Below are 19,152 nucleotides of genomic sequence, written 5' to 3'. Positions count from 1 at the left end.
TCTGAAGCAAAAAGTCTGAGAACAGTTTTTCTAGAGGAAAATGTAACATAAGACAAAAGCAAGCAAATATTTAAAAAAAACCTCAAAATAGGAGAGGAAAAACCCGAATATTTAACCTGGCACTTGCAGATATATTTTTGAGAAACTCTTCACTAATCTTCCAGTTTGCCACGTTTCCTTTCACAAACCCAGCGACCATAACAAAGAGAAGGACCAGGATATTGATGGCTGTGAAGACTTTATTCACCCAAGCAGACTCTTTTACTCCAAAAGATAAAAGACCTATGGAAAAAGAAAGGGTATTTTAGTGTTTACCTAACCTTTAGGAAAAGGCAACAGCATTCTGAGACAGTTACGAGCTTTAGGATATCCTTTCATCAGCATTCATATATTTAACTGACATTTACCCCTTTCTATTGAGAGTTCTTAGTCACCTAACTGTGAATAAAACTAACTTGATTTCAGAATGCAGACTGTGCTCATAGCCAGGAGATCCCAAACTCTCTGATAAATGAATCAATTTAGTAACTGGCTTTTATTATCAATGGGTAGGTAAAGTACTTAATTTTAATGAAATGCTGTTCTAAAAAGCCATTTCAAGGTTAACGGCTGAAAAATTTTTAAAGTAAAAGCTCAATCATATTGTCTGCCTCATATTTACAGAATACATTAAACAAAATAATGATTCAATGGTCATGACAAAAAATACTTTGTTAAATCTATTCACGTTAATAGTTTTATTTTTATATTCTGCTTGTAAATGCAATCAATTTCCTATTCAAGTAACCTGAAGATACAGAAAAGAAAAAAAAAGAAAGGAAATAAAGATCAAGTGTAATTTCCTTTCCAGAATTTTGCACACACACACACAAAGACACACAGGCACACATTTACATGTCAACAAACACATAACCTCATTTTTAACCATCACAGACTCTTCTACTATATGGAGACACTACATTTTACTCCTATATTTACAGACAATCAGGTCACTGTTAGTTTCTTACAACTATAAACAGTACTGACCTAATCATCCTTTTATAAACATCTTTTTACACTTTCTAATTATTTCTTTACAATAATTTTCTATAAGGTAATACCATATCAACGGTATACACTTTATGTAAGACTTTTGGTTCACACCATCAAAACAGTCTCCAGAAAGTTTGGCCCAATTTAAATTGTCCATTTTTTCCCATTAGGCTATTCTTATTCATATTGATGTATAAGACTTATTTATACAATAATGCTATAAGCTCTCTCACTGTATATGTATAGAGCATGGTTTCTCCAATTTATCATGCACTTTTAATCTTAGTGTTGATTAAACATGTAAGAAAGTTTTAGAATATAAATTTTTCCTCTTTAGTTTCTACCTCTAGAAAGATTTTCCCTAATATTAACCCCAAAACATTCACTTTTGTTTCCTTCCAGTACTTTCGTGATTATATCTATCATATCTATATCTTTAACACATCTTGTATAAGATATGAATTATGAATCGAAGAAAGTTTACTTTTTACTGTTGGGGAAATAACTGTGATGAAAGGCTTATATCACATACATATTTGCTTCTTCCCCGTATCTGTACCACCCATGATCAAATAAACAAAATTATCCAAGTAGAGATGAGAAAAGCTGAATTTCATTCTCCTACCTGTATAGTTCCCAGAATTATACAAGAATACAACTATACTAATATAAAGGAAAACTGTATGGTCAGTACAATTATTGACTCTGTCAGTACAATTACTGACTCTGTGACTATCTGTCAGATTAGGAAACACTATATAACTCTACACCTTGGAAATATACACTATACTACTACACATTTGGGAAAATAACAAAGCCACCGCCAAGTTTTATAAAAGTTTCCCAATACCCCAAGTGCACTCTCCATTCTGAGATCCCCAACTCCCACCAGTAAATTAGCCTTCTCATCTAAATGCTGCATACACTTCCCTTGTATCTTTAATAAAACAACAGCCTCAGTTGACAAGACATTTGGCATTACAATATGAATAAAGATTACAACAGGAGGTTTTGGTCTTTGAAGTTTCTAAGAACAAAGTTGTTATGTAATCTTAGCCTGTCCTGAAAGAAAAGACATGATGGTTGATGAACATGGGACATAAAATACAGGCCAAGGCCTGAGTCATGCCATGGAATTTAATGACTGAAACTGTGTCATAACTACATGCTTCTCATCGTTTAGAGATTAAAGCTGAATATTTAAGGTCACTGAAACCATCCTTAAATAAAATGTGATGTAACTAATTTAATGTTAGCTAGGCGGTTGAGAAACCGAAACAAATAAAACCTATCACCTGTTGAAAAACAATTCATGCAATTTTTCTTGACATTAGAAGGAAAATGCCAAATAACTTGGACCTATAAATTTTGTTCATGTCCCTACCCATATCCCTACCTAAAACATTAAATTAATGGCTAACGTTTTAAAGGGTAAAGTTATTTTTTTAATTATGTAATTTTATAAGGAAAAATTATAGAAAGATAGGGAGAAAGTAGCTAGTGATAAGGTTGGACAGGAAAGCAAGGGTCTATCAACCAGGAAATGGGAACAAACATGGACTTTATTCTTAGTGCAATCCTTGATGGATTTAAGCAGGAGTGCCATGTAGGATGACAATCAAAATTGAAAACGCTCAAATAATTAAAACAAATATTAGGGGACAGCAGGGATGAGCTATGCCTACAAAATAAAACTGCCGGCCATCTAAGAGCTTCCTATGCAGCAAGCAAAAAGCCTGCACAAGATAAACATTGACGTCCTCATTTTATGGATGAACAAACTGAGTCATGGAAAGATTACGTCACTCAATGTTCTAAAGATAGTAAGTGGCAGAGTAGAATTGAAAACCTGGTCACTCTAATTCCTATGCCTTTCTAAACTATTATGCTACACAACTGATGAAACCAGGAAAATTCTACTATCAAGTATGTTTGTCTCCATAATGTCTACATTAAAAAAAATGACGGGTGGTTTGAATATGTTCCCTTTTTCAACCAGATGTCTACATTATATAGGCATAAATAGAAGGACAGAATTTCTTCTAGAAACAGTATGCTTGCAAATATCCTTAGTTGTAACTAACAAGATGAAATAACGCCAAAAATTTTATATCCTTCCTTATTGAAGCTTTGTTGCCATTCCTGCAAATCTCCAATTAGTATTATAAAATTTATGTACCATATCTGATTATTTAGTGCATTCCAGGTGTCACGGACTCAGAAGTACTATTTCTACCGTTCCATGTAATTTAGATTTATTTTTGAAACATACTTATCACAGAAGATAAAATGGGATTCTGGCTAGTCACAAGGCCCACAGATGTCCAATAGTAACTTATGTGTATAAGTATGCTGCCTAACCTTCGAACTCAGGTCCCAAATTCAGTGGTAACCTATTTTCCTGGGACAACTAGCCCGGCTCATCTTAGGGAGAAGTGTAATTGGTTTTCTTACCTGCTAGAAGTAATATAAGGCACACAGCAAAAAAGTCAGGATACTCTGCAAGGCCAGTATAATTCATTTTGAAGTATGTCCTGAAAAACTGACCAATCTGTTTGCTAAGAAGTTCATCAAAGGTGCCACTCCAAGCCCTTGCAACACTTGACGTTCCTTCCAAAACACAGAACGTTCAGAGAATACAAGGTCAGTGGGAGAAAATTAACATAACATCTTTTGCTACTCTATTCTAGGATAATCATGGGTTAGTTCAGACAGAATTGAACATTTTAATCACATATAAAATTATCTTGATAACTTTATAATTACACAATAGCAATGAAATGCTCAAGTCCATAACTGTGGAATCAGGCAATTTTATTTGCATTAAAGAGCTATCGTTTTTTAAGAAAGGTTTTCAAACCCACTAAGTGATGGCATATTCAGAGATGAAGCAGAATCACTGAATTTTGCAACTAGAAGGAGACACTTTATTTAGAGATGAGAAAAATGAGACACGCAGGGATCAACAGATACATTCTGATCACCTAGTCGCTAATTAATGCAGACCTATCACAGAACCCTAAGGCCGCTGATTCAGGAGTGCCATTTCTACCATTTTACCCAATTTGGTTGATTTTTTGCAAACATACCTATCACATAAGATAAAATGAGATTCCAGCCAGTGATGAAGGCCCACAGTTCTCCGACAGTAACGTAAGTGTACAAATAGGCAGACCCAGTCTTGGGAACTCGGGCCCCAAATTCAGCATAGCATAGGCCTGCCATCACGGAAGCCAGCGCAGCGATGAGGAAGGAGACCACGATGCTGGGGCCAGAATCCGCTTTGGCAACCTCGCCAGCGAGGACGTAAACCCCGGCACCCAGAGTGCTTCCAACGCCCAGGGCAATGAGGTCCATGGTGGATAAGCAGCGGCACAGTTTGGTATCTTCTAGACTGTCCAGAGTGACGATTTTTCTCCGGATCAGACATCGCGCAAAAGACAGTGCTGCTCTGCAGGGAATCATTCTGAAGATGGCAACCTGAAGAAGAGAAGGGAGGGGGTTAAAAGCTGATCTGGAACTGTCATCCGTCCAGTTACCCTCCCAGCTTCTCCGCACAGCTGTGCCACCTGATTGCTTTTACTCCTTGCTGGAGGTGCGGCCCGGAGCAATCAGAAGGAGGGCTGAATGAGCCAAAGCTGTGATTTTCTCAGAGCTCACTCTGATGTGGCCTTTTAGAAGGATCTGCCACAAATGACTTATTTGGGGAGCAAAGGAATAGGAGCCTTGGGAGATTAAAAAGATTTGCCATTTTTGCTTGTTGTTGCAATTTTTAAGGATATGCCGATAGAAATATATTCCAAGAGATGGCTTATTTGTCGTTGCTTCAGGCAAAGGGGTAAATTACCTCATCTTTCTGGTTCTCTCTCTGTCTCTTTTCTTCAATCATTCCTTGAATTCATATTTTTTTAAGCCTTATTACATGCCAGGGATTGTGCCAAGATTATGTCTAGTATGGTGTGGAATGCTGGTATGGCCTCCAGCTTTACCAGACTTACATTCTAGGTGTTGCCTAAAAGCAGGTAAAAACGCCATCATTATGTGGTCTACAGCTTTATCAAATATGTGTGAGCTCTGCTTTCATTTCATTGTTCATTTTAATGTGGAGCCACTTGAACCTTTTAGAATTAAAAGAATTCCCCCCAAAACATGCTTAGAATTTTCTAAATAAAACTGCTATTCACTTACGCTTTAAGTATGCATTTGTAATAAAACACACATGCTTATTCGTATTTACTTGCAATTTCTAAATAAATAAATAAAGTCAAAGTCCATGCCAAGTTTGATATATTCTTTTTTAAATGGAATGAATAAGGTAGACAGAAGGTCTCACTCCCCATACCTTACAGGCCCAACAACCTAACACTGAAAAAAAAAATTCGTCAGGTTATAAAACATGGATTTAGTAAGGAAAAAATACACATATTACAGTAAAAAGTCTGAAGCAAAATATACCAAAATATTAACAGTAATATTGGTAATATACAATATATATTATATAGCTAATATGTTTCTAAATTTACCTCCAATGACTATGTACAACTTATATACAAAAGAAATATAAAAATGAAAAGGCACTATATGGCCTTGTCTACGGAGACATATAATTCAGAAGACTAAGAAATAACTGAGGAATAGGGAATATAATAGTATATGCAGCTTCTCAGTCAATAAAGTTAAATGTATTTAACTTTTAGAAGTTCAGAGTCATGTTTACCCTGATTGCACAATGATCTACAGAGGCTGAATGTTATCCCTTCAATCCTGTTATACTCATTATCAATAGCTTAAACTCATGAGATCACAGCTTGACATCTTCTCTGAAGAACTTAGGGCTTTCTATCCTATGAAATAAATCCTTGAACATTTCTCGACCTTAATCTCTATAAAAGAAAACTATTATTAAAACTTATTTCATTTAAAAACAGTAGTATAGGGCTTCCCTGGTGGCACAGTGGTTGAGAGTCCGCCTGCCGATGCAGGGGTACACGTGTTCGTGCCCTGGTCCGGGAAGATCCCACATGCCGCGGAGCGGCTGGGCCCGTGAGCCATGGCCGCTGAGCCTGCGCGTCCGGAGCCTGTGCTCCGCAACGGGAGAGGCCACCACAGGGAGAGGCCCGCGTACCGCAAAAAAACAAACAAACAAACAAACAATAAATAAATAAATAAAAATAGTAGTATAATAAATTTTCTATACTGAATCTCAATGACTTACTGCTCATAAGAGAAAAACATTTCTGGGATATGCATAATCCAGTTTCATGCTAACCTTAGTATATAAAGCTAACTCACTCAACATTATTCACACATCAATATAAATGCAAGTCCTTGATGTTGAAAGCAGCTGATTCAAAGAATATAGAGAAAAATCCTAAAGAAAAATGAAAATGAGTGAAAAGTTGCTTGATAATAAAAATAAAGTTTTGCACATCATTATCGGCCACACCACCTGGCACAGTGCCAAGCACGCCACTTCACAGGTACTTGTTGAAAAATTTGCAGAAACAGACGACATCTCCCATTGTGCCCATACTTGCGCTTCCAAAGTCAAAATCTATCAAACTTCCACAAATCAAATGTGTATCAATTTCTACCCTTACCTAGCCCTTAAATAGCTATTTCTCATATAACACATCTAGAAGATAAGGGAGAGAAGTGTTTTGCTTAAAAAAGAATCAAGTGAAAAGTTGGAGTTATACAAAGGCCAACTGAGGTGGGAGGATGGCAGTTGAAGGGATTTATAAATGCTGACCTTCAATAATATTTAAGCATTTTTATACAACAGAGATGTGCAAAGATCAAGAATTAGGGGTAACTGCCAACTGAAAAATGCTAAGAAATGAAGACCCACTGAATTTTAGTAATGATTTAAGATCATAGGAAAATGGAACATGTCATACACAACTTTAGGAGACAACTGATGTACAGAATGAGGCACACCTGTTAGTCATTAATTAAATAAAACACTCTTGGTAAAGTGATGGATTAACCTCACATGTTATGAATAAAAGACAAATTCTACAACTATTGCAAAGGAATCTGGAAGGAAGCAAGGAAAACTAAGAAGAAAGGAGAGTGATATGACTGTGGGTGAGCTTTTATTTATTTTTTTAATCCTTTTTTTGGTAATATGGTCACCATGTTGTTTTCGAAGTTTCTAAGCCCCCCCCACACAAACACAAGATAGCATAAAAATAAAAAAGAATAAGCAAGCCAACCGATAAACAACCTTCTTTGAAATGCTAAAAATAGTGAAAAGTTTTCTTAGTAACATTTACCCAAAATGAATAAATGAGTGACCTTCATCCTGTCAATAGAAAAGTGAATTTAATTCACTCCAGATTACATGGGAAGCATGTAATCAGAGAAGATCTGATTGCTACTGCCTCTTTCCTATTAAAAATGGAAAGTATTTCATGTTCAGTTTTTCTGCGTTGCCCTGAGCAAATAAGTCAAAGCTGCCACTTGTCAAGCATTCATTTGCTTTTGAGTAACAGAAATGCAGACGTCAGAAACGCTTCTCTGAATTGACAGGTTAGGCAATGTCCTTGGCAAACAGCCTTAACTACGCACAACTGATAAAATACTGATTGCAAAAGCTATGATACAAAACCGACTTTGCAGAAATATAGTGAGATGGGAAAAAGCAATGTAAAAACATACCGAGTCAATTTAATGAATCGTTGTTAAATAAACATTTATTAAATCCTAGCAGGTGTATCACATAGTCAATAAAGAAAAAAGAATCCCGTGCTTTTGTTAAATATGTTTTTGTGGAGAAACACTGATATAAGGAAGTAGAGTGGCAACAGGAGAATGAGAAAAAATAAGGTATTTGTGTCTAATGTAATATAATTTGATATTTACTTTTTTAAAATTTAGTAACTTTTCCTTTAAAGCATTTAAAAAGATATGTTCCTTATGTAAATGGTTATGACAACCTTACTCTCATTTCTAGAAGGTCCTTTCATTGCTGAAAAAAATCCACTCATACTTATTCTTTGACACATGTCTGCATTTGCTGTCCCTGCCTGGGCTCTGGTGTGTTGTCTCATCAGCAAACGACTATGCAGTGAAAATATGCAAGGATTTTGAAGGTGATTCTATTTGGTCTGGAGGACAGAGACTGTTTTCCCAAGAGCAGACAATGATCCAAACCATCATACCCACTGTCAGCTGTTGCCACCATGACCAAGGACTGGTACTGAGTATGAACCCTACATAAATGTAAGTAAAGGACAATGATGTTAGACTTTGGGAAGAGGCCCATGCAACCCTCATACCCATGACCTGAACCTTAAAATATAAAACTCTAATCAACATTCCTATGAGGTCACAAATGATTCTGGTGATACTAGAAACAGACATGTATCCTTTTTCAATAAACAGTTATTTTACTAATTGCTAAGACAGTGGCCTCTCTACTGAGGCGTACAATATGCACATATTTGCTTAGATCTGAAAATGTAATTAGCCAACAGAAAGCCTCGGAGGGATCTGCAACAGCTCAGGCAGCAGTAAAGTCTGGGAGTGGATTTAATGAGTCTGGTGATAGATCTTTCTGAGTCCCTTCCCCCATCCCCAACCCTAAGTATAACAGTTTTAAGACATCTAACTCCCCGATGGAGCCCTTATTAATTCTTGCCAGAAAGCTAAATTCCCTCCTCAGCAACTTGGAATTATCCCCTTCTCAAACTTCTTCAATCCAGGTTGTAAACTTGACCATGTAGAGTTTTAGGTCAAATAAATCCCTAGGCCTGATGATATAACAACACTATATAGAGAGCAGACCTCTTTTCCACTAACCACAGAAATCTTGCAAAATCTGCTAATTACAGTCAAAAGTTGATCCTGGATTTTCACTTCGGTTCGAAAGTTGGACGTCGCATTTAGCTGCACAGAAATGCAGCTCCTCCCCTACATAAAGGCTGAAATTTCAAACTTAATCCTCAGTATCAGTATCACAGGCCCTGACAACAAATCTTACGGGAGATAGGAGCTGCGGGGGCAGGCATTCCAACAAACCCTCACTGGGTGCTCTCCTCCGAACCCTATAACCAACTTTCCTTTCTCATGTGATTGCTGGTTTCATGGTGAGATATTTGCACTTTCTGTTTTGGGCCTGATAGGGAAAAAGGGATTAAACCATGTTAAGCCTGGGAACTTTGCCCCATTGTGTGTGTGTGTTTTCTCTGAACTAGAGCTTTGGGGTTTGCAATCTCCAAACTCAACATCAATTACATTTCTATAACTTTTTTTTTTAACATCTTTATTGGAGCATAATTGCTTTACAATTATGTAAAGGGTGTGTTAGTTGCTGCTGTATAACAAAGTGAATCAGTTATACATAAACATATATCCCCATATCTCCTCCCTCTTGCGTCTCCCTCCCTCCCACCCTCCCTATCCCACTCCTCTAGGTGGTCACAAAGCACTGAGCTGATCTTCCTGTGCTATGCGGCTGCTTCCCACTAGCTATCTGTTTTACATTTGGTAGTGTACATATGTCCATGCCACTCTCTCACTTCATCCCAGCTTACCCTTCCCCCTGCCCGTGTCCTCAAGTCCATTCTCTACGTCTGCGTCTTTATTCCTGTCCTGCCCCTAGGTTCTTCAGAACCATTTTTTTAGATTCCATATATATGTGTCAGCATACGGTATTGGTTTTTCGCTTTCTGACTTACTTCACTCTGCATGACAGACTCTAGGTCCATCCACCTCACTACAAATAACTCAATTTCATTTTTTTTATGGCTGAGTAATATTCCATTGTATATATGTGCCACATCTTCTTCATCCATTCATCTGTCGATGGACACTTAGGTTGCTTCCATGTCCTGGCTATTGTAAATAGAGCTGCAATGACATTTCTATAACTTTAAAGTTCAGAAAATATTTTCAAATTTTACTGTAGGCTAAATAATTTAGTGAAAGGGGAAAAAAAAGATATGGACATAATACCATGGAATTATTGATCTTTCTTTCATTCCTCTTACTTTTAAGAGATTAATTTCTCATAAAATACACCAGAAGTACAATGCAGGATAAAAGATAATCAGAAATGGTAACTGTTCACTTTGGTAGGTAAAAAACAAACAACAACAAACTTTTGCATTCAAACCTAAAACCTTTATTTTTCTGGAAAACAAAATACCCTTTCACATACATTTCACTTATATTTGGTCCAAAACTTATCTTTTCACCAAAGCAAAATTTCTGAACAGTATCATCCTCCAAAGTTTTCCCCAGATAGGTGAACACAAATGCAGAAATAAGTAAAAGTGAAGGACACAACTGAGACTACTATAAAGTCACAATCATTGTGGCAATAATATTTATGTTTCCTCCCTTTTATATCAAATCGGTACTACCAGGAAGTTAAACTATTTCAAGATTTCTGACACAGAATCCAGACACAGACAAGCATCTTTCTAAGGACATCCGAAGCAAACAGCCGATGGAGAATTCTAGTTTGTACAGGCAGCTGGTGCTTCAAAACACGTCAATCCATTTAGCTTTATTAAAGGCCAAATTACAGGAATAAGGCATACCTAGCTGTCTCATTCAAATAGATGCAGAGCAATTTAAAAAATTAAGCGTCCAACTTTTGTTTTAGGGTTGGAGGAGAGAGGAAGTTAAAAAAAAAAGAAAAAAGAAAAGAAGAAACAGAGCCCCCAGCAGCTGGGTAATCAGAGTATCTGCCCAGTCAGCGACCCACTCACAGTCAACGATCTTGGTGGCTCGCTTCAGCCCCGGGCAGACGCCCGTTCCCATTTAGGCTGAGCAATCTCCGGCTAATAAATCACTCCAAATGCCAGAGGGTACCACCTGTTCCCATTCTCCAAGCAGCAACTGAAGGAAGTGTCCTCGGCTAAGCCCAGTCACCCTTTACATGCCATTTCAAACATCAAGAGATACGCTTTGCAAAGGTATTTCACACCCGTCACTACTCTACGAAGTGCTAGGCTAATAAAGATGGCTAATGTTTGTTGACCACTTACCGTGTGCTTACTAGGCCCCTTTAATTTATTCTTTCATGAACCTTCACAATATCCCTATAAGATCAGGACTCACATAGTATCGATGAGGAAACTGAGGCAGACAGAGGTCAGCCAATGTCACAGGTAGACGTGGAGCCAGGGATGAACCCAGCAGGCGACTTTGGATCCTTTATTCACAGCCACTAGGTTGAGCTGCCATCTAGCCAGACAGCTTAGTCATTGCCCACCTGCCCACACCTCCTTGGAAGAGAATCTGCTCTCCTCATAGCACTCTCCTCCCATCCCCCAAGCCACAGGTAACCGGACCAGACACCTGACTCTGGGTTTAATAGCCAAAGGCCAGGTACACTCATTCAATATTCTTGAAAATCTGAATGACACCATTGAATGGGTCAGGTCCTTCCTGATGTTGAGTGTGTGAGCCCTCTGTATCCATTCAACAAACTTCCTGTTCACTTACTCTATTTTGAGTGATCTCTGTTCCCTGAAACCAGAGGCAACTGATGAAGGTCAAGGTGGTATCAGTAGGGCTGGCTCCAGCAACCTTTCTCCTGATTTCAACCCTTCAAATCTTCTGCTACTTCCTGCCATATCTGGTGGGTTTCCTGATAATTCCTCTTCTTTCTAGAGCAGGTGTCCTGATGGAATAACTTGAATTTGTTTATATATTTCTCCAATAAGGTACCCATAGAGTTTAATATGCATTAGGTCTGTCCTTTATGCACACGCACAGACATATATACCCTCTACCTGAGAAAGGTGACTTTATATAGGGCAGAGAAAATCTATTCTTAGACATACATCCAACCTGGGTTCCTGGTACCACTATTTCTCCAATGCCCACTACTGAGCCAGGAACATCCTCCACCTTGTCAAAGACCCAGAAATAGCAAACAGAGGCTCTATAGCGCTTACTAAGGATGTTTAAAACATTTTGTTCACCAATGAATTATAGTAGTAAGCCAGCAGCAGAGCCATTATTCACCTAGTGAAGGGAGGGAAAATAAAGGAAGCACTGGAAATATTTTATCATACTCGAGAGGGTTTTTAAGAGTTTCCTGAGTCACAGAAGAGAAGTTTCTCCACACCCCTGCCTTTAGACCTTAACATTAGTGGGTTAATTTTTGTTAAAAATTGCAGATTTCCTAAAAGCACTTTTCACCCTTTTATTAGTTCCACAATTACTTCGGTGCACACCACTAGGCACTGAAACAGCCATGAACAGGCTGCCAAAATTTCTCCCCTCACGGCACTTACAGTGGAGTGGGCGGCGCAGACAGCGGCCAGTTCAATATCATGAAGCAAATGCTTCTGCACAAGGGAAGGCAAGAGGGGCCCACAGTGAAACCACACAACTCAGATTGGGACTTGAACCCAGCCAGAATTCAGACTGAGACTTGAACCCATGGTCTTTTTTTTTTTTTTTTAACATCTTTATTGGGGTATAATTGCTTTACAATGGTGTGTTAGTTTCTGCTTTATAACAAAGTGAATCAGTTATACATATACATATGTTCCCATATCTCTTCCCTCTTGTGTCTCCCTCCCTCCCACCCTCCCTATCCCACCCCTCCAGGCGGTCATAAAGCACCGAGCTGATCCACGGTCTTTTAATTGAGATCACACACCTCATCCTAGGACTTACTGAAGCTCAGGTTCTTTATGTCTCATCGCAGAAAGAATTCAGTGAGAGACAAAGTGATAGATAAGAAGTGGATTTATTTAGAGAGATACACATTCCATAGAGAGAATGAGGTCTGTCTCAAAAGGTGAGAATGGCCTTGGGAGAAACACACTCCACAGACAGAGTGTGCGCCATTTTCATCTCAGAAGGCAAGAGGGCCTGAAATATAGGTGGTTAGGTTTTATGGACTGGGTAATTTCATAGGCTAATGAGTGGGAGATTATTCCAACTATTTTGGGGAACGGGAGGGGATTTCCAGGAATTGGGCCACTGCCCACTTTTTGCCCTTTTCTGGTTGGCCTTGGAACTGTCATGGCGCTGGTGGGTGCATCACTTGGCTAGTGTAATACAATGAGCATATAATGACGCTCAAGGTCCACTAGAAGTCAAATCTTCTGTCATCTTGGACCTAGTTGGTTCTAACCCATTTACGTCACATCCTCAGGGGCTATGTCATTCTTTTAAACGTTGTGCTCTGCCCCCTTCCCTCTTGTTTCAACAGGAGGGGCTCCTCACTCAGACTCTGACTGGGGTTCAGGTGGTCAGAGGAACTTTCCTAGAGAGAGCTATGTCTAATCTGAGGCCTTGGAAATGATGAGTTGGATTTAGCCATCTGAAGGTGCAATGGGAAGGAGGCTGGGGGGGAGTGGTGGGATGATGAGTGCTCTGAGCTGAGGGAACAGCAAATGCAGAGGCACAGAAAGTAGTTTCATGCATATAGAGCTCAGGGGCTGGGGGAAAAGCTAGAGCGAAGTAGGGGTAAGCAGAGGCGTCCCCAGGCTCAAGAAGGCGTCCCCAGGCTCAAGAAGGCGTCCCCAGGCTCAAGAAGGCTTGGACTTGACCCTGAGGGCAGTGGGGAATCCCTGAAGGACTTTAAACCAGATACACAACTTGACAATTATTGTTCTGATTGTGTTAGACGGAAGGGATGAGAAAGATCAAGACTGGAGTTAAGGGGAAGGGTAAACAGGCTACTGGGATAATCTGGGCACGAGGGACTGTGACCTGTACCCTTTTCTAGGGTAAAGGCAGTGGGGTGAAGAGAAACGGATGGGCTACAGTGCCCTTTAGGAGGTGGAGGATATAGGGGTTGATGGCTGTGTGGATCTGGGACCCAGAGCTGCTGGATGGTTTGTGTGCCTTATATGAGGAATTAGCAAGAAGGAGGTTTTTTCTGACCACTCTGATTTTAAGGAATGTGTGGAATTGCCATGTGGTTTCAGCAAAGCTCAGGAGAGCACAGAAGACAAGAAATCTGAGAATGATCAGCATAGAGATGATAGTTAAATAGACAGTATCACCCAGGGAGAGACTGTACAGAAGAAGGGAAGGAAAGGAAATACCAAAGATGTACACTTTTTTTTTTTTTTTTTTTTTGCAGTACGCGGGCCTCTCACTGCTGTGGCCTCTCCCGTTGCAGAGCACAGGCTCCGGACGCGCAGGCTCAGCGGCCATGGCTCACGGGCCCAGCCGCTCCGCGGCATGTGGGATCTTCCCGGACCGGGGCACGAACCTGTGTCCCCTGCATCGGCAGGCGGACTCTCAACCACTGCGCCACCAGGGAAGCCCCGAGATGCACACATTAAAGGAATGGGAAGGAGGATGAGGAGTGGGAGGGGGAAGGGGAGGGGGAGGGGGAAGGAGGGGAAGAAGAAGGAGAAGAAGAAGAAGAAGGAGGAGAAGGAGAAGGAGAAGAACCACTACCATCCCCCACAGAGGAGCTGGAAAGGAGAGGCAGGAGTGACGGAAGGAACCAGGAAAAGTTCTGACCCAAAAAAGTTCTTCTTTCAAGAAAGAAGGAGTGGTCATCAGTGTCAGATGGTGCTCGAAATGAAAGGACAATGTTTGAACACTGCAAAATTATGGGCAGTGCGGAAATGAAAGCAATACGTTCAGGTGCCTTTTTCAAGCCAATGCCCTGAGGGGTCCATGGAATCAAGGAAGAGCGTTTTATACAGAAGAAACTTAATCTGTTTAGATACCAATGGGAAAGTGCCAAGAGAGAGAGGTTGAAAATCCAAAAGGGAGAATGGATAAAGCAAGGCTCTTGAGATGTGGAAGACTGAGATCGGTGCTGGGTTCAAGAGCTGAATTAGGTAGAAGGAGAAATGGCACCTCCACCTTAAGAGTCAAGAAGGAGAACAGTGCGGGACGGGCCAGACAAGTTTGTAGGCTAGGCGATCGGCTGTTGAGCTCTTATTCTATTTGCAAGCTCCAGAAATCCAAACCTTATAAGGCATGTATTTTATAGATAACAATAAGAAGGGATGAAGAAATCATGTCCAAATGAGTTCAGTACAACTTTATACAAGGACAGTTTTGTTTGTGTTTTCACCATTTAAAACTTGCACTCCCATTCTAAAGACAAAAAAATAAACAGATAGTAACTTTAAATATATGCTTCTATGACATAGTTAAAATTTCCATGTCAACCTCTTTGAACTGTCAGAAAACTAAACACAGGAGTTTTTGGCATGACGTTTTCCCGAAACAAGGTATTCTAGATGAATGGGCTCTCTAGATTACTGATGTTTAAATCTGTATATCTTTGATGATTGTTGATCAAATCTTGCCACAATTCAGTGATCCTCCTAAACACTACTGAATTTGATGACGGCTGTCTGCTACGGTACCAGGCATGCAAGCTGCCCGTCTTTACAGGAAGGTGATTCATTCCGTATTACTTCTTAAAAAACTGTTTAATAAGACTGACAGAACTGTTTTAAAAACAAACAAATAAATACTCACTATTACCTTAATTCCAATTTTAATCCACCGTCCACACAAATTAGAATCAACTCAAGGATGCCAAGGAAATCCAGATGACCTGGACGAACCCATGCTCTGTCAACAAAGAGGCACTGCTCAAGAAGTTTATTTTTACTTATTTCTGGATTAGTAGCTGAATTTCAGATTAAAGATGCTAGAAGTACATTCATGGACTAGGAGGTGTGTTAAAAGTACAAGAAAGCTCTTTTTGTCTGAAGGCAAAAACTGAGAAGTCCTTTAGAACACTCTGATTTCTTCTAATCATTCCCTTTCCAGAGCCAAAGTATCCCTCTTAATTCACTTACCCCACACCCTCCTCAAAAGGCTACCTAATTTAGTTGTTAGAATGCAGCCACTTTTGTTTCAATGCTAGGCAAAATTCCTTCCATCAAACTGTGGCAGAAAAGGAATTCAACCAGAATTCACATTCGTTTTTAATTCATGTTCAAGAAATTTAGATGGATACCATGTCGAGTATACTTATGGTTTATGGTTTTGCTGTAAAGTCATTTCTTGAAAAATAGTCATTTTTGAAACTATATTTTTAATTTTGAAAAGCATGTTCTGATTTGGTACTTCTTAAAATACAGAAACAATATATCACCAGAGATCTTTATCCTTAGCATCTTGGCAGATTGCTGAAACACTGCTATTGGCTGAGAGGTTTGGAAATTCATGTTGGCTTCCAATAAATCTGAATAAAACCTTTCTATTATGTGCTCAGAGAAAGTAATTAAAACAGTGCCAGCTCTTCATCATCATGATTCAAAGCCTCTAAATTCAAGTTTGGAATATGCAAACTAAGAAGAATTTTAAAAATTAAAATAACTTGAAATGGCGAGGTCCTTAAAACTGAAGTCTGACAGTCATGTCACATTTATATTCTACTTATTAATATGCAGTAACTACAAACAACTTCTCCAACTTAAGTTTTCACCAGATTTTTCTATTTTTATATTATTGCATAGACTGAACTCAACTGATCAGTTGCTTAATGACTGTCAATTTCTCTAAAAAAATCAAGCCTTAGAAATTTTTTTTAAAAAAAGGTAATTTCTAAATAATATTCCAGGGGGCAGGGGAGATACAGGCAGAGGGAGAAAGACAAATACAACAGACCATTATCATATAGTGTGCTTGTGGGTAAGGGAAGTCCAGGGCACTACCAGAACACACAGAAGGGAGTGCCCTGTTCAGGGGGCTGGGGTGGGCGTCAGCAGGGGAGTCTTCCTGGGGAAGCCATGACTGATCTGATTCCTTATCCATTCTTCCATTCCAGAATTTATTTTTTTTAAAAAAGGCTGAATATCGCTTAAGGAGTCCTTAGAACAAAGAATACAAATATGAAAATCAATATTGAATTTTTCTAATAAAGAAGCAGTATCCAAAATCTTTAATATTCATTTTGAAATTGACAATTTATACAATCAGCCATTTCTTAAAGTCAGTTATTTAAAACTTCAATTTTTCTTCTCTTACTTTATTTGAAAAAACCCTTTTGGTGGGTGGGAGGGATAAATTAGGAGTTTGAGATTAACAGATACACACTACTATATATAAAACAGATAAACAAGGACCTACTATAGAGCACACGGAACGATATTCAATATCTTATAATAACCTATAATGGAAAAGAATCTGAAAAAGAATACACATATAACTGAATCATTTTGCTGTACACCTGAAACTAACACAACATTGTAAATCAACTACACTTCAATAAAAATATTTTAAAAACAAAAAAAAATTTCTTGGAAAAAGATACTGAATTTTATATAAATACTTAATAACAACTAAAGTTACTTCCCTAATAAATAGTAACCAATCCTTAAAATAATCATATTAATTTGCAAATTCTTAATCAGAAGTTCCTGGAAATATCTATCTTGATTTTTAATTTTGAATAGCAATACCTTAAATTACTATATAATTTAATATTCCTGTTATTTCATAATTTTCTAAAAACTCTATTTGGTAATCAATGATTAATAAGAGTTTTCTAAACAAAGTATTTAAATAATGTGTGAAGAATGGGCTCTATAAGGAATAGGATTTATAAAAACAAAATATATAAAGCATTGTAAAACCTCCTGCTATTTAAGCAGAAATTTAAAATATGTATACACAGATAACTACTACTCATCAGGTTACTCAAATTTTGTTTTTCCTTTAAAGAAAAAGAAAAAAAATATGTTCTCCTTGTGATGCGAACTCTTAGGATTTACTCTTAGCAACTTTCAGATATTAATCATGTTGTACATCACATCCCTAGCACTCATCTAAAACATTCATCTTTAATCTTTTTGTTACTAAAAAATAAAACTGTAACTTGGCCTCTCTAATGGCTCTGTACTACAGTCTGGCAATGGTGTCCCTGAAGTATTAAAATAAGAAGAAGGCACGCTCCTGCTGCTTCTTTGCAAAGCAAAGAGCTGTTTCATCTGATCTTCAGAGCATTCAGCACCAAGATGCAGAGAGAGAAACATCTCCCGTGGGGCTCTGATTCCTGCTCTGTCCAGGAAACCAGCACTGTTATTTCCCAACCCTGACTTTAAATGAAACCATACCATGCAGAGACTTGTAGATGAATTATTTTGGTCAATCAGGGCTTAGTGTCCGTAATTTTAAAATATGCTTGGAAAGGTTTATAAGTATCAGCACACTCCTAAGTAACAGAGAATTATGAAATATGCAGCATGAGCTGAATGTTAATGCTTCAAACCTATCATATCTAATCTACCGTATCTAATCGGCCTCCTGCCAACTTCTCCAGCTCGAACAATCCAGCCTGGGTTTCAAAACCACCCCCCTGTCATCTGATCTCAGCCTGCCTTCCTAGCCTTATCCTTTGCTATCCTCCACATGAACACTGTAATCCAATTTGTCCATCAACTGCCCCCAGAATACTGCCCTCTTGTCCACACACAGGTGACAAGATTTAGGGACCTGTCTGATTCTGGTTGCCCCCTTGTCCTCTAGGGAGGGTTCGGTTCCCAGGCCTTCTGAGCTACTGCGGGGACAGCAGGAAGGTTCTTTCTTGCCTGTCTGCCAGCTCCTGAGCTTTCCTTTGACTTAAGGAAGAAAAAACCCACCTTATGCTTTCCTTTGACTTAAGGAAGAAAAAACCCACCTAAATATAAAGCCAAGAAGCAGGCTGATTTACATAATAAAGGGCTGGGGGTGAGAGAAGAATCCACAGCGTAGAGAGAACCCACCTGGCAGAGAGAAGTAGGGAGGAGAGGAAGGGAGGGTTTGGAGAAGTGCTGGTATGGAGTATGAGTTGGAGGTCCTTCAGGAGATACAAGTGCATGTGGAAATTCCTTTCAAATATACTTTGGGCAGCTGGTCAGCGTTTCTCTGAATATGACCGACCTCCCCCACAAAAGAGTATGGCTCCCGTGGCACTCGGGTAGGAGGGACACTTGGTTTATGCTACGTGCCCTCCTATGCGCCCTCCTGCTCTCTCCCTGCCAGAGAAGGTAAAATTGCTGGTTTGGTATAAAACAAAATGTACACATTTACATACCATCACTTCTAAATAGGATTTATTCAGCTTAACAGAAATGACTGGCAACAGATCCCTAGAAACAAATTTAATAGAACAAGTCAAGTAAGGGCAGCTGAGAGAACGTCAGAAAAGGAATGAGAGAGTTGTACCAAAGACGT

At 39.0% G+C, this 19,152-nt stretch overlaps 1 protein-coding gene and 1 long non-coding RNA gene across 4 annotated transcripts in view; one reads left to right on the top strand and one right to left on the bottom strand.

Moving 5' to 3' along the window:
• The window catches only part of SLC7A2 (solute carrier family 7 member 2), a 74,297-nt gene that overhangs the window by 26,215 nt on the left and 28,930 nt on the right, over window positions 1–19,152 (bottom strand). For all 3 annotated transcript variants that reach the window (XM_033400644.2, XM_004277177.3, XM_004277178.3), the window contains exons 2-4: window positions 4,122–4,512; window positions 3,487–3,642; window positions 117–282 (exon numbers count right to left, since the gene is read on the bottom strand). In XM_033400644.2, the coding sequence (XP_033256535.1) occupies window positions 117–282; window positions 3,487–3,642; window positions 4,122–4,497 (698 nt within the window). In that variant the 5' untranslated portion in view covers window positions 4,498–4,512. The remainder of the gene's footprint in view (window positions 1–116; window positions 283–3,486; window positions 3,643–4,121; window positions 4,513–19,152) is intronic.
• LOC125962810 (uncharacterized) lies at window positions 12,656–16,521 on the top strand. Its single transcript, XR_007474555.1, has 2 exons — window positions 12,656–13,508; window positions 13,547–16,521. It is a non-coding gene; the product is annotated as an uncharacterized LOC125962810 (long non-coding RNA).

Source organism: Orcinus orca, chromosome 21 (genome assembly GCF_937001465.1).
Source record: "Orcinus orca chromosome 21, mOrcOrc1.1, whole genome shotgun sequence".
In the NCBI taxonomy this organism is placed as follows: Eukaryota; Metazoa; Chordata; class Mammalia; order Artiodactyla; family Delphinidae; genus Orcinus; species Orcinus orca.
The sequence above is the reverse complement of the archived record's forward strand: the minus strand, read 5'-3'. Positions and strand labels throughout refer to the sequence as shown.